Source organism: Elgaria multicarinata, chromosome 7 (assembly GCF_023053635.1).
Source record: "Elgaria multicarinata webbii isolate HBS135686 ecotype San Diego chromosome 7, rElgMul1.1.pri, whole genome shotgun sequence".
Taxonomy (NCBI): domain Eukaryota; kingdom Metazoa; phylum Chordata; class Lepidosauria; order Squamata; family Anguidae; genus Elgaria; species Elgaria multicarinata.
In genome coordinates, this window is record NC_086177.1 from 88,504,310 (window position 1) to 88,520,173 (window position 15,864).

Sequence of the window (15,864 nt, forward strand, 5' to 3'; positions counted from 1 at the left end):
GGCTCGGAGCCCCCGCACCAAGGGCAGCGGCGGGCCAAGCAAGCGTCGCAGAGAAACGCGCGGCAACGACTGCGACCGCCGGAGCAGCTGCTTCCGATGAGGCCTCGGCGCCTCCGCCTCCTCCAGGGGAGGCGGGACTGGAGTCGGCTGAAGAGGAAGAAGGTCAGAAGGAGTCCCAGCACTACAGAAAGGTCAGAAATGAGTCCCGCTATTACAGCCAAAACGACGAGGGGTCTTGTGGGACCTTAAGGACTTATAAATGTGTATAATAAATAAATAAGGCATTGGGAAATTTACTTTCTCTGTAATTCGGTGCACACATACGTAATCAACTGCCTTATTTATTTATTTCACACATGTTTATAACCATTATAAATGTGTTTCTTTTATATAATATATTGATTAGGTGCTGTTCTGTAAAGCCCCTTGCATGTTTTTGTTGAGTTGCAATTGGGGATCCTGTCTTTTCGGTTTTGTAGTCCCTTGTTAAAGACTTACATATTTCCTTATGGCAAAAGCTTTCGTGGACTAGCGTCCCACTTTCATTGGATTAAAGTGAGGCACTAGACCAAAACTATATCTAATTCTGATATTATCAGTACCCAGAGGATGTTTCTACTTGGCATGGTATAGTGAGAACCAGTGTGGTGTAGTGGTTAAAGTGTTGTACTGGGATTTGGGAGGCCTGGCTTCTAGTCCCCACAGCTGTGAAGCCCAGTGAGTGACTTAGGGCGAGGTACTGAGAGTCGCTGAATCTCAGCTAACCTACCTCATAAGATTGTTGTGAGGATAAAATGAAGAGAACCATGTATCCCACCTTGGGTTCCTTGCAAGTGGGAAAATTAATCATCATCATCATTCCAACAACGTGCCATGATTGGGGAAGATGAAACAGCTGTAAACATTTGAATGGTTTCAGAGCCAGGCAGAATTTTTTTCTGCACTCCTGAACAGCAAGTTGTGGATTATTTCTACACTTCTCTTGTAAGAACCACTTCATATGTTCAAGGTGATATATGCACAAATAATGGCTTCTGTGAAAGTATTTGGGCAAGCAGGTTAATGTTAAAGAAGTTTCATAGAAGATGCAATGTCATCCAACCTCAGCAATGGTAGCTGAGAAGCGAGCAAACAAACAGTGTGGGGATAGATGGCAGTTACCTGCGGATTAAATTAATTGTGTGTATTGGATTTGTTGTTTATTCGTTCAGTCGCTTCCGACTCTTCGTGACTTCATGGACCAGCCCACAGCCGTCGACACCCCTAGCTCCCCCAAGGTTGAGTCCACCTCCAGAATATCATCCAACCATCTTACCCTTGGATGGGCCCTCTTCTTTTTGCCTTCCACTTTCCCTAGTGGAAAGTGGGGGGCATATATGAATGCCAGAGATTGTGAAATGGTGCTGCCTTGGCTTTATATACAGTGATTTTGAAACTGAATTCTTTAATTCCCAGATGTTCATTATTTCAATGTTCAGACTTCATTTGAAAACGTAAGTTGCCTTGGACTTGGTTGTCTCCTGCCAAACTGCAGAAAAATGTGCAACAGGAGGCATGAAAGAGCATGTGGGAGAAAATATTAAATTTTAATGTTAAAACCAGCACCTGGAACTAGGACTGGAAACTAACTGTAATCAGAGAAACTCTTTGTGGACTGGTATGATGTGATCTCTTTGACATGTCTGTTAATAACCTTTCTGCTGCCATTTCTGAATGTTCTGCAGACCATGAAAAAGCATTGCAGTAATCCTTTTTTACGTAGCCAGTATCACAATATGAAATCATGTCTTCGTGGTTTTTATTCACAGATAATTCTTGCTTGGAGGGACATCCTATAAAACAGCTGTGGACTATCAGTGGCAAATGGTAGTCTTTCTTTCTTTTTCCCCATCTCAGGGTTCTGTCTGGACAATTAGGCTTTGCTGTTTTTGATGCACTACAAAACCTATTTGAGAAGAGAACAAAGAGACCATTATGGAGTAATGTCCACACCCCAAGCCAGAGTAGTGCCTGAGAAATGCTTAGATGCCAAAATATTCCAGACTTAGCTTCCAGAGAAACTTGTCTGGAGCCTTTATCTACCATCAATTGCTTCACTAAGAATATTTACTTAAGTATATGACCCAGAAAAGAGGCTTGGATATTATTTCACCATGGCTTGCAGTTTGCTTCCAAAGTTGGCCATTGCTCTCTCTCTCTCTGTGTCTGTGATATAGAGTGCTGAAGATGTTGCCATACATGAAAGTACACAACACTAAAGAAACAACTTTGCCAGGAAAAGGGCAACAAATGAAAAGTAGCTCATCTATTATAAGGCAGTCAAAGCCCATTAAAAAAAATATTTAAGTTGTTTCAAGATTACTCTACAGGGCAACACCATGTCACTTACTACCTAAAGTAAGTGTTCAGTGAAGTATCTATTATATAATTTTCAATACGCAATTTGTTCTTTAATGTATAAATCTTTGCAACACTCGTGACATATTACTGTACTTTTCAGTTATTTCCTGTTTCTTTAAATGCTTATTTCAGTTTACATAGGTTAAGAACTGATCTGTTAATTTCCCATCTGAAATCCTACACAGTCGGCCTGTTCAGACAATACGTTAAGCCATGGTTAGTGAGCATGTTCAAACCAGTTATATAGCCACCATGGTTAGAAATGGTTCACATGACACACTAAGCCATGTTTAGCTCAAAATGCTTAACCAGAGTGGCTTAAGGTGTCATCTGAACAGTCATTGATTAATATGGGTTGTCTCCAAGGTCAGGGAAATAAGGATCACCACCAGTTTCACATGACCCATGATGCTGCCTTACCATTTCCCCATCTATTTCAAATTAATACTCCGCTCAAAAATATATTTTTCAGTTGCCCCAACTGATGAAATGCAATCTCTGGTTTGCTGTGGAGGTGTAATGGTATAGCAAAAGTAGTGTTAGGGTATTGCAGTCTCTACCTCTTTCCCAGCAGGGTGCAAGAAAAGGAATCTAAATGATATCATCCAGATAAGTCCATGACAGACCGAACAAGGATATGCAAGATGTCAGTAAATATTTATTCCTTGTGTTAGCAAGAAAGAATAAATATGCCCCTTTAATTGTTCACACATTTACATGGGTTTCACAAGTTCATTTCTAGTTTAAATTGCCTTTTGTAAAACCAGAAAATTACATAATTCTGCTCAAAAGACTGAGGTCCCATTTAACATTTGCTGCACATTTCATTTCAGGTTAGACTCAATGAGGAAGATAGCAAAAAGCAGGCAGTATGAATTAAAGAACTATGAATGCACAGTTATAAAATGTGACACCCAAGCAGGCTGTGATGTTTGATCACCTGTCACAGTTTTTGTTTGCCTAGGCCTCACATTAGGTAGATGGCTGCCTACTACCCACTAATTCCCAGATACAATCTCAAGCTATGGGTCAAAGAGTCAAAAACAGACTCGTCACCGTTACTAAATCCTCATGTTTAATGTGTCAAAGCAACTTATTATTCATCTTAATTGTACCAAACTGATGGGCTTAGTAACTTCTGAGGAATAAACTGAAAACAAAGGCCAGTTTTAAAACCATCAGTGTGTGTCAGCAAAAGTTATTAAAGAAACCACCTCTATACATCTTGTTTCAAGTGTTAGATGAAGTTAAACAAGCTATTAAAGCTTTCCTATTATCTTTCTTTTTTTTACTCCACTACATGTTTAAAAGAAACTAACTTAAGTCAGACAGTAATGCGGTGTACAATTTTAATAAACATTTCTTATTAAAAGCTTGATACTGTTCAAATATACAGAGAAAAGCTATTTATATAGCTACATATACATCTTGAGTCAATGACTACAGCATAAATCATTCTAGCTTTCCCCTTCAGTTTGAGTATCAGCGAAGTGCTTTGTGTGTGTGTGTGTATATATATATATATATATATGTGTGTGTGTGTGTGTGTGTTATTCTTAAGCTACTTTTTAGGCCTTGTTAACTGTAGTTTATCCTGCTGTGATTGTTGTAAAACAACTATGTTATATACAGAACTATACATATAACATATGGATATGCTATATATACACAAGTTATATATAACAATACTTTACAATATACACAGCCTTTCATAAGAGGGCCCTGGAGAAGATTAACCTTATTAAGCCTCAACACCTCTATGAGGTAGGTAGCTATCAGTATTTTACAGAATGTGAGTAAGAGGCTCAGAGACATTAAGAAACTTGCCATAAGCCAGCAGCAGTTTCAGGAACAGAATCCAAAACTCGATATCCATTGAAATAACATCACGAGATACTCCATCCTCATTCCTAGAAGGGCTGTCACTTGGGAAACCAATTATTTTATCAACACATGCAGAATTTTTTTTTTTAAAAAGCACCTGCAGTTATTTATTTTTAATTATAGAAGTCTGGCACAGTCAGCTTTAAGAGAACAGTCTTCAGAGCCTCTACTACATGGAGGTCAGAGTTGTGCTCTAGAGTGCTTCTCCAATGCCTGCCAGAGAGGTTGATGATCTACACAAGCAGGCCACTCTATTATTAAGCTAAGGCAGAAACAGGCTTGAATGTTGTTGGCATGTGGGGAGGGAAGAGAAATGGTCCACTTTGGCAGAAGTCCAGGCATGTTCTTAGTGATGTGCGATTTCCCTCATGCCAAGAACCCCAAAGATAGGAGAAAGACTTAAGTTAAATAAGCATCAATGAAAAATTCCTGACTAATGTCTAGTATGGGATGGTCAGCAAGCAACAACAAAGAGCCTTCCCCGTTCATACCACGTTTTAGTAACAAAATGGGATCCTAGCATACTGAAATAACGGGACACACTCACTCTCAAATCCCTTTTTATATAATAAAAAGCTAGCACTCTCTGTGCGCACCATAATACATTTGGCAAACTTCTTTTGTGCTGATTGAACAAACTACATTGCCCTCCATCCATACAGTCTGGTGAAAACAAGAGTTTGCTGGCCCAGGCAACAGAGTTCTCTGCTAACTGTAAAATGTGGGCTGAACTGCTTCCGTTTTGATTGAAGACGATGAGTTTTATCCACTTATGAAATTTAGAGTGACTTAGTGGACAACTGTGGTGTGTGGTGATAACTAAAAATATACAGTCTACATAAATAAAAACTATTGTTTCTTCAGTATGACTTTGTACTTTGTCTGTAATTTATTAAAAACTGTAACAAGATACTTAAAAAAGGCTAGATACAAAAGTAGTTAAGCTGCTCACGAACATTAAATTTTTTCAAAATGTACCTTCAAATAATCATGATCTTATAAACATTTTACAGTTACCAGGTAGTGCCTAGGCTGAAAATTTAAACAGCTTGAGACACAACAGAACAAGTGTCCAGGTTTGAATTGGAAGAGGAACAACCTCCTGACTGACTGCTCAAGGAAAGAGGGATACAAAAATGTTGATTGTGAACGATTAAATACTGTGCATTGGCTTCCTTGTTATGTACAAACGATCCTCACTAAGGTATACAGATTACATGCAAAACATTAGTGGTGGTATTTAGTGTGCCAGAGACCAATGCAAAGGACAAAAATTGCAATGGCAGTGGTTTTTGTAAGCAAACTTGAATGATTTCAGCTCTAACTGGCAAGAACTTTTTACAAGTTCAATATACATGATGCACAACTGCAGCCAACCACAAAAGTAAACACCATTAAAAAAAAGTTAAAATAAAACACAGAACATACTTCATCTTTTATTTTGAAATTCCCTACTCCCTCTATACAAGAACCTTTGCTGAAACACTTTCCACAAAGGCAGCCGTGAATTTTTTTTAGAACATATTACATATTTCCCCTCCCCCCTCCCTGCCCCTCCGCAAAAAGCTAAATCACAGTGTAATTTATATTGTTGTGCTGTCATCTTTGGCTGGGGTTTGGCCAAGACTAGCAAATGGTTACAGTCTAACATTGCCAGTGCTTTCTTAGCCCATGTGTTGCAAATTTAATACAGGAATGTTGCATTTAGTCATTGCAGTACCAGCAGGGCGAGTATGACAGCATTAACTTTCATAAACTTTTATAGACAAATGGAAAATCTACAAAAAAAAACCTAGCTAGTAATAATTACACAGCAATACACACTTTTTTATACTCTACACAAAACCAAAATTTTTGGTCTTAATGGCGAGTAGCAACTTCTGTTTGAGAATCTGTTTAGAAGAATAAAGTGGGACGTAAAGGCGAGAAATACATGTGTTTGCTGTGGGAAGGTGTTGGTCATCTGGCGGTCTTATTGTGATTGATGGCATGGGCTGAAATCCTTCTTCACTAGCAGGCAAGGATGGGCTTGATGTCCAGAAATAAACCTAATGGATAGACAAAAAGTAACCTCTTTAACACTTCAGGAAAGAAATTCACACAATTTGGGTCTTAGTAATTTTACATCCCTTAATACCAAAGCCTCACAACTTCTAAAAAATAAAGACAAATAAATGTGTCTGATGGCATTTTAAGATTAAGAATTTTTATTACATGTCATAAAGACAGCGTTCCTCAGTATGATGCCCTCCAGTTTAAGTGACTGTATTATGGAACATACTCATCATTTTCTGACATCACAGCTTAGCGTCTGTGATTCTTAACCCTGCTTTTATTTTTCCATAAATAAGGGCAAATTAGCTAATTTAAGTTCTATGTTAATTGTTTACTACAAACAGTGCTCAAATTGGTTAAAAAAATCTACAATGCTTGCATAATGAACGTGAAGCATTCTAGCAAAAACTACCTCATTATGTGAGAGAAATTAGAAGTAAACATCTCTAGATTCTCTTTATACTGTATTTTTTAAAAAATAAAAAATAAAATGCTGGGATCAAAACAGCAACTGTAGGTGTGCCCAAGGGCTAGGGGATGCCCAGTGGGTGAGGGTTTTGTTTGCTGTTTACATTTCCCCTTTTGCATGACAGGTCACAAAATGCTTTTAAAACTCCCTTCAGTTTCAGAAGAAATTTGCAATATGAGGAGCCAATGTTGATAAAATTCAGTCTTGGGTGTACTGGATTAATTATTTGGATCCTGAACAAAATGCGACAGTATACCTGGATAGTTAAAGGAAGAAACTGTTCTCCCACCCCCAGATGTAGAAGATCTAATACCCAAAACGACTGTATTAACTCTGACCAAAAATAAAAAAATACTTACTAGATCTTGCCTTTCAGTCATACTCATCTTCTCAACTATAGACCAAAACCAGCGCTTGAACTGCAAAAGCTTCTCAGCATTTTCTCCTGTTATAATGAGATTTAATAAATATTAGAACAGATAGTTCATAGTAAGCAAGTGTATTTAATGGAAATATTCTAGCTGTGCAAAAGGTAATAACCATTTGTTAAAATGTCATTAAGAACAGCAAATAGGAAGTATGTAATTCAAATATACTACTTTTAGTAAATCAGTAATAACGTATTTTTGACAACTAAATTTCAATTTCTTGTAAACAGTTGGTCAGGTCTCGCCTCAGAAAAAAAAGTATGTATACATATGTGAGAGGGACACTGTTATGGAGGTGTACAAAGGTGTCATCTGAACTGCAATTTTTGTAGTTTGGTAAGAAGGCTAAATCAACAGGCACGGGATAAATACATCAAAGACATGGTCTATGGATTGTATGCAGCTGTGTCCTTCTACCGGCAGAACAAACATTGCTGGCAGAATGCATTCCTCCTACTGTGTGCACCCAAAATTAGTTCCAGGGACCCTGCAGAGCAGAACTGGATGAGCAAAGGGTGCTGGGAGAAAGGAAAGTCCGCTCACACTACTTTGGATGTCACACTATATGTTTAAGAAAATGTTACATTCGTCTAACCAATAAGCAAGCCACTATAATATTAATGCTGTGCAACTCACAGTACACAAAGGATTTTATACCTGATTCATCATTAAAAGAAGTAAAGCTGATTAGCATCTGCACGTTTACTTCACCACAGCCATTTACTAGAAGCCTGAAATCTTCTGCTGTCAAGTCTTCTAATGAATTCTTTGGAAGTACATCCAGCAGACCTTTCCTCATTGCCTGAAAAGTCCATAATAATTACAATGTCAATACTAACAAGAAATGTATACTGACTGTTTACTCCATAATTGAAAATTACAACCACCCTCTATGACTGATATTTTTTTGCCATGTTCCACAATTCTGCTTGCCCTGGCAAGGGTGATGAGAGCCCCCTTCCCTTCCCATTGTGAAACCACTGTTGTATTACGTTTGGAGCAGAAAAGGTGAAGGGGTGCTTGCTGCGTTGGCATTGGGCTACCCAGGTCCTCCAAGGATCTCAGCATCACACCGCCAAACCAATCCCCTGCTCCATCTCATCTAAATTTGGAATCTTTATAGTTGTGCTAGTCTTCAGAACTGAGGAGGAGAACTAGGGATTGTCCCTGACCTCTTGCAGAAGCACAGTGGAGGGTCAGGGACAAGAGGAGGGACAAGGTATTGGCAACCACAAGAGTTGATTTGGCTATTAAGGCCAACCAAAATTTGTGGACACCTGAACTACCCATTCAAGTGCAGTTTATTTTTACACTACTAAAAAATATATGAAATTGACACACAAGAAATTCCTTCCCCACACCCTCCAATATATTCTGCAAACATTTTTTGAGAGGCTCTAAATACTCCTCCCAATGTGGTTTATTACTTCTGCTTCAAATTACAAATCAATCTGGCAATATCTTCAGTACAGCGATTTATCATAATCACCAATATCAAGCAACACATTTGTTCATCTCAGGGTATAATGTGAATTTCCTTATTCCTGGCAATTGAATGGCTAAAGGAACTGAAAATCAACTCCCGCCAGTTCCCAGAAGACTGAAGCATTGAGAAACATTGACACCTCCCTTCTGCAGAAGGGACGAATTCTCTTACTTTGAGAAATCAAAAGGAAGAATCTTTCCTGCCAAGAAGAATATGCTTACACCCAGTTCAGCAGGAAGAGCAGTAGTTTCTGTGCCAACTATAAATTACACAGGGGTTTAACGATACAGCAGCTGAGCAGCAGAACACACACACACACACCCAGTCAACCATATTTTGCTTATATAGTTTCATAAACTGCACAGAAATTGCTGTCTCTGTATCTGTTCCAAGAAACAGTTCTTCATGTATTATGCATATTAGTGTGAAATCATTGTAATGAATCAGTTAAATTCAGAGAAGAATTTCACATCACTTACATGTAGAGGCTGCTCTGCAACTACTAACATTCTGTGTTCTGCATATTTCCGAACATATTCATAAACATTTTGAGGAGTGACTGGGATATTTACACCATTGGAGATAAGTTCAACCTAGGAAAATATTGGAACACAAAAATATTTTAAAGAACTTGCTAAAAGATTTACAAGCACTAACAAAAATGTATCTTCGAAGTGAAAACATACTAATTTCTATGCTTTGTTAAGTTTGCTACTTCAAATATTGAACCATCCATCCAGTCATCAATTCACAGCAAAAGGAGTGACTGATTCTAAATAATTTACATCAGACTGTACTTACCTGTCCTCCACCTTCTTCTTTGCACAAGTCTATTGCAAATGCTAAGTCCATTGCTGCAAAGACAGCATCAGCATCTGTACTTTGGGAAGCGAGGATAAGTTGCCGTAAACTCTCATACATAACCGGATCAAAAAAAGCAAAATCATGCCAGTTAACCTGAAAATAAAACGACATGTGAAACACTGCTTTTATTTTATCATTAGCTAATCTACCGAGCAGTTTGCTGTTAGGAACTTCTAAGAGGCTTTATAAATACTGCATGGTATTCAATGCTGCCCAGGCATCAGCAGGGCCCACCGCTTGCACAATGGGGATTTAGTGCTTCACATAGGAACCAGAAAACACTTGTTTCCAGAACAGGTCAGTGGAACTCACATAACAGAGGTCCGCTGACCTGTCTCGATCCAGAAATGAGCATTTCTGCTCATCTGGCAGGCAGCTTTTTAAAGAGCTAAATCCCTGTTGTACAAGCAGTAGGTCCAGGGTAGATTTGATTTAAATCCATTTAAAATCACTACTCAGAAAGACTCGATTTAATCATGTGACTCCCCCCCCAAAAAAGTGCACTCTTCCTCGCTATATTTTACACAACTCAGTTACAAAAGTCTCATTCTTGCTGGTATAATCTTAATATTTACAACCAGATGAAGGTTTCATTTTTAGAATAGCGACTTTTCAGATTAGTTTTACAGTTATATCAAAAAATACTGATTTGGTTATACTATTAGAAACACATCATAGATAGAGGATTATGAAATTGTTGCAAGGTGATCTCCAGTTTAATAGGTTAATCATTCATACTTGGACAACTTTTCTGCTGTACTTTATTGGAAGGAGAAAAATAACCTTACAGAAATCTCTGGAAGAGCATGACATTGTGAATGGATTAATGGAATTCATTTACCAAAAAATTTAAACAGCCTCATGCTACATAATTAAAAACTAATCCTTATTTCATGATGAATAACCTTTGGACTATAATGTATCTTAAACAGAAAACTATCTTTGTAGATTTTTCCTCAAAAAGCATTTTATTTTTAAAAAATCACTATTTTTGATTTTTTTTTAAAAAACAACAACACTGATTTTTATCCACCCTGAGTAGGTCCAACTTTCACCAAAGATGGGCACATGGGGGAGTGGGGAGTACAGGGGCACATGAATTGTTCTCAGGCTGTTATATCTGATCTGGGCCTATGACTCAGTTCCAACTCATGCCAACTCATGGTTAGGGAAGGTTAATGATGATGTGGCATAATCTTTGAATTTGCACATCATGGTTTGTGATCAGCCAGAAAAAGAAGCCTTGGTTTGAAGCTGGTTTGCAAATAATGGCTGAATTCACATGACTGGCCAAACCATGGGTTATAGGATCAGAAATGAGCTGCAGGCTCCCTCCTCCCTCCCCTTGCAGCTTCCCTTTCAGTTTCCTGTTGCCACATATTGGGCCTAAACAGATTCAACTCTCTTGTATCTGTTTAGTCCCAATAAGTTGCAAAAGAACTAAAAACAGCATGAACGAGTTGCACTCTGTTGCCCCCTCAAGGATCCCTCTCATTTCCCAATGTGAAGATTGCCTGGAGGGAAAAAACAGAGTGGGAATTCCTCGTGCTCAATGGAGGATGGAAGAGGTAACTTCTGCTGCCTCCTCCTCCAGACACACCTTAAGTGGGAAAGGCCTCATAGACCAGGGAATTCTGGAGTGATCTTCCATTTTCTGATGGAAGGACCACCAGGGCTGAGAGGAGGAAGAGTCATGGTTTTAAAAGGAAGGCTGAATGACATAGGATCAATGCCCATTTAATCAGGCTCTGCATTTTAAATTGACTACCACAATTTTAATCAAAAAATTATGATGATGTAATATTTACCTTTCTGCCAAGAAGAACCTTTATTACATGTCGATTTAATGTAATGGGACAAAGTTCATTCTGTAGCAAGCACAACCCTAATATTCTGAAAACCAGTAGAAATACTAGTTAGTATTTTTAAAGTAATCTGCTGAAAACAAGGCAAAATGAATATTAAAAACGAATGAGGGATCAGTCATATTTTCAAAAAATAGTTGAAGCCTATGGCCTGGTTCACACAACACGACAACTCATCAGTGGGTTGTCAGCCTTGTTTATTTCAGACCTGATTTGCCCATAAAGAGAAGACACTGTAGGGTTTCTTGTTGTGGCAGCCACCGCCATTTTAAATATTTGAGCCACAGTGGGGGCACACCGTAGCTTGCAAACCCGGCATGATGACTTGCATGTGGCTTGTCAGAAAAGGCAACAGAGCCACCTGGTAAGAGCAGCGAAAAACTCAGTTGCTCCTTATGATCTTACTAACTGTATGTCCTCTTTTTTATATCATGAGATTACACTAGTCAATTTACTCCTCCACTTTGTCATCTTTCTAGATAGCAACACCTCCCCCCACCCCATATTTAGCATTGTTTTAAAACTTTTGGGGAGATTTGAACAAATTCGCTAAAGTACCGTAACTATGCAAACCTCCCTGAAGGGGAGAAAAATAAAGATAAATATATGCAAATCTCCGCAATTTTCTCCTTGTTATTTTTCCGGATATACAAATTTAGGATACATTTTACCTGCCAATATTTCTGAAACAATTTAGTCTGGCTTCTGTGTTTTTGCCAGGCCTTGGTGTATAAAAACCACGCTTTCCAGGTTGATAGAACAGTGGTGCATTATCATCACCATCATCTGTATCATCCAATTCCATATCTACAACACTGCGACTGGAACCATGCCGCTTTCTATTTTCCTTTAAAAGAAAGATAGAAAAAGGTTTACTATTGCCCCCTTAACCACTGAAATCCTCTGCTGTGTGGTGTATCAAAAGCAGACTAACTAAAAAAGTGAATTAAACAAATACTACGAATAATTTGCCAATAAGAGATGATACAGTTAAGCAATTGTTTCTAAAATGTAGACTTATACCATTAGATCTACTTTTTAAAAATTTAAAGCAAAGAATTTAAATAAACATTAATAGACATTATTTCACCCCTGGGAATCTATGCAGAAGTAAAAAAAACAAAAGCTCATGCACTCCCCATTGTCGTCCCTGAGAGAAATTAACAAATGAACTGAGATGACCTCGTAGGGAGTTGTCACATGAGGCTCACTCAGAATCTTTCCTTGGGCAGAATACCAGAGGCAAATTATCACCTGAACAGGTCCACTGCTTGACAATTATTATTATTATTATTATTATTATTATTTATTTATTTATTTATTTCTTACCCGCCTCTCCCTCTGGATCGAGGCAGGGAACAACACCAAATACAAAACACCATAAAATACCTAACACTGATTTAAAACATATAAAACTAATACTTTATTAAAAGGCATTTTAAAATTCAACTCGGTAGGCCTGTGGAAGAGATCAGTCTTTATGGCTTTCTTAAATTCCAGAAGACTGTTAAGTTGACGAATTTCTCCCAGCAGGCCATTCCGCAGTCTGGGAGCGGAAGAAAAGAAGGTCCTCTGGGTAATGGTTGTCAGCCTAGTTTTTGCTGACTGGAGTAAATTCTTCCCAGAGGGCCTGAGTGTGCGGGGCGGATTGTACGGGAGAAGGCGATTCCACAGGTAACTTGGACCCAAACCATGTAGGGCTTAAAAGGTAAAAGCCAGCACTTTATACTTCACCCGGAAACTAATTGGCAGCCAGTGTAGTGTTTTTAAATTTGGTGTAATATGGTCACCCCTAGGTGTACTGGTGACCAACTTGGCTGCCACTTTTGAACTAGTTGAAGTTTCTGGACTAGGCACAAAGGTAGCCCTATGTACAGCACATTGCAAGAAGTCAAGCCTCGAAGTTACCAGCGTGTGCACTACCATCTTTAGGTTTTCCAACTCTAGGAAGGGGCACAGCTGGCATATGAGCTGAAGCTGATAGTAGGCACTCCTGCAAGCAAGCCACTTTCTCATCTAGCTATAGGTTAAGAGCATAAAAAGAGCCATTTTGGATCAGACTAAAAGCCCAGGAAGTTCAGCATATTTTTCCATACACATGCATCTTAATAGTAAGCTAACGAAGATATTGTTAAAATGTATCTCTTACTTGCACTTTATCAGAAGAATCCAACAAGCCAAGGTCTAAGATACTGTCAGCTCCATTTTCCCTTTGAGAAGAAGAAAAGAAGAAAAATCAAGAGTTAAATGCAACTGTAAAAAACTTGGGGAAATGCTGCTGCTAAAATTGGAGGATGGGGAATTGGTGAAAATTGCAGCACAAACACTTCCGCCCCCTGGGTGCACTGGGATCTCTTTGAAGCCAGCCTATAGCATTCTTGATCAGATTTATCAGGTACATTTACATCCATATCTATTCTTCTATTGCACAGGTGAAAAGTATTGGTTAGGTCACACTCTTGGACCCAATGTATACTGGGAAAAAGAAGTGCACATGTAGCCAGGCACTTTTGGGCTAAAATTTTAGAACTACACTTCACAATGCAACCATAATTGTATATATTTGCCTTGAAACTGAGAGCAGAGGTGCTGTTATAATAGTTTGGTACAGATGTAAGATTGGACAGATTTATGATGACTGGTTGGTCTTACGAGACCAAGGCCTAATTCACACCAGGCAGGATATTACACTATGAAAGAGGTATATAAAAGGCAGGAGCCGCACTGTTTTATAGCAGTATTGAAGTGCACTGACAACTGTTGGGGCCCATGACACATTCCATATACCACTTTTGACACATTCCATATACCATTTTCATACCGCTTCCATAGTGTTATATCCTGCTTGGTGTGGCTCCTGCCTTTTATATACCACTTTCATAGTGCTAGATCCTGCTTGGTGTGGATTAGGCTCAAGTCTAGCTGATAAGTGGCAAAGCAGAACTCTCTATAAAACCAAAATCAGCTCATAATTTTTACAGATAAGGGAACCTGTTTTGGTAGCTGCTAATTAAAACTGAAACCACAAAATGTTACAAGTATTTTGACTTTGTCATTAATCAAGTACAGAGAGCTGGTATTTTTAATTGGAATAGAAATGCTCAAGTTGGCTAAGATAATCATTAACTGGGATGAAAAGAAATAACCAAGGAAAGAGAAATAAATACAGAATGAAGGCATTTTACTTTCTGCTCTTTATTCTCAGCTTCTTCACACAACTGCCCTGTTTTAAGCAAGAAGATAGAATTTTGCATGTATTTTTCTTATGCTGAGGCTCTATAAAGAGATCTTTCCATTCTGGACTTTTAGATACAGTTCTTATTAGGTTAATTATTGTTGGTCTTCTAATTATTTATATATTATTTATATATGGTTCTGCATCTGAAGTTGTCATTTGTCCCAATTAAACATGAAACGAAGTCAGTTACAAAGTTTCTTGACTTGAATATCAATGAAGATAGAACTAATTTTAATCAAGAAAGTGAAGTATGGAACAATATATTGCATTGCAGGAAACATTTCTAAGGGTATTTTTGGAAAAAAGAAAATGGTATATATTTGAGAGAGAGATTTGAGTTTTTCTCAGACGCTACATTTTTCTCTGCCTGATGCTTTTGGGTCTTTTGGTTATCTCTTCTCCAGAAGCACAGAGGGTTCTATACTCCTCTCTGTTTTCTCCTGCAGTGTTTAGCTTTACTGAAGCTGCTCTCTTTTCCTGGTGACGAGGCTTCCAGGGACTGCTTTCTTCCATGTATTATTTCCAAAGATTCTGTTCATAGCTAACTAGACTCCTCTCCTATATCTTCTTTCTGATTTAAATCTTAATTATCCTTTTAGAAAATTAATTTTAGGAGACTACCTAAGAAATCTGAACCCTTTATTGGAGTGGTAGATATTTCCAGTGGGAAAATTAAAAGAAAATCAAGTTTCCTTTAAAAATACCAGAATTCTGTGGAGTATAAGACCTAAATCCTTAGCTCAAATCCAAGTGGCATTTCTTTAAAGGTTTTTCCACGATTAGCACGAATATTAAATTACCTTCCATGTGCAATAATGAGTTCCATGGCCTCGTCCACTCTTGCTCGAAGGGAATCTTCACTAGCTAGCAACAGAAGCAGCTGAGCAGGGGACAATTCTAACAGCATGCCTGTGATCTTGCTTGCAAATGCCTAAAAAAGAGAGAGAGAGATCAGTACCTTATTTTTTCCGTTTTTCCAACCTTCTCCTTTACAATTATGAATTTAGGAAATCTTAACTGCCCTGGATCCAGAGCTCTGTTATTCATGCAAATATCCTTGTGCTGGTTGGCTTTATTAAAATTATGGGTGGAGAATTCATGATATCCCTCAAAATCAGAACTGTAGAGTGTTAGATGCTGGCCCCTGGCTTCTTTTGTAGTTAAGCTGTTAAGCC

At 38.3% G+C, this 15,864-nt stretch overlaps 1 protein-coding gene across 7 annotated transcripts in view; it reads right to left on the minus strand.

Moving 5' to 3' along the window:
- Nucleotides 1-3,619: 3,619 nt before the first annotated feature.
- UBR5 (ubiquitin protein ligase E3 component n-recognin 5) overlaps nt 3,620-15,864 on the minus strand; it is a 180,969-nt gene continuing 168,724 nt past the window's right edge. For all 7 annotated transcript variants that reach the window (XM_063131016.1, XM_063131021.1, XM_063131020.1 and 4 more), the window contains 9 exons: nt 15,490-15,620; nt 13,601-13,661; nt 12,123-12,298; nt 11,395-11,479; nt 9,524-9,679; nt 9,202-9,315; nt 7,894-8,038; nt 7,168-7,253; nt 3,620-6,332 (listed from right to left, as the gene is read on the minus strand). In XM_063131016.1, coding sequence (XP_062987086.1) covers nt 6,120-6,332; nt 7,168-7,253; nt 7,894-8,038; nt 9,202-9,315; nt 9,524-9,679; nt 11,395-11,479; nt 12,123-12,298; nt 13,601-13,661; nt 15,490-15,620 — 1,167 coding nt within the window. In that variant the 3' untranslated portion in view covers nt 3,620-6,119. The remainder of the gene's footprint in view (nt 6,333-7,167; nt 7,254-7,893; nt 8,039-9,201; nt 9,316-9,523; nt 9,680-11,394; nt 11,480-12,122; nt 12,299-13,600; nt 13,662-15,489; nt 15,621-15,864) is intronic.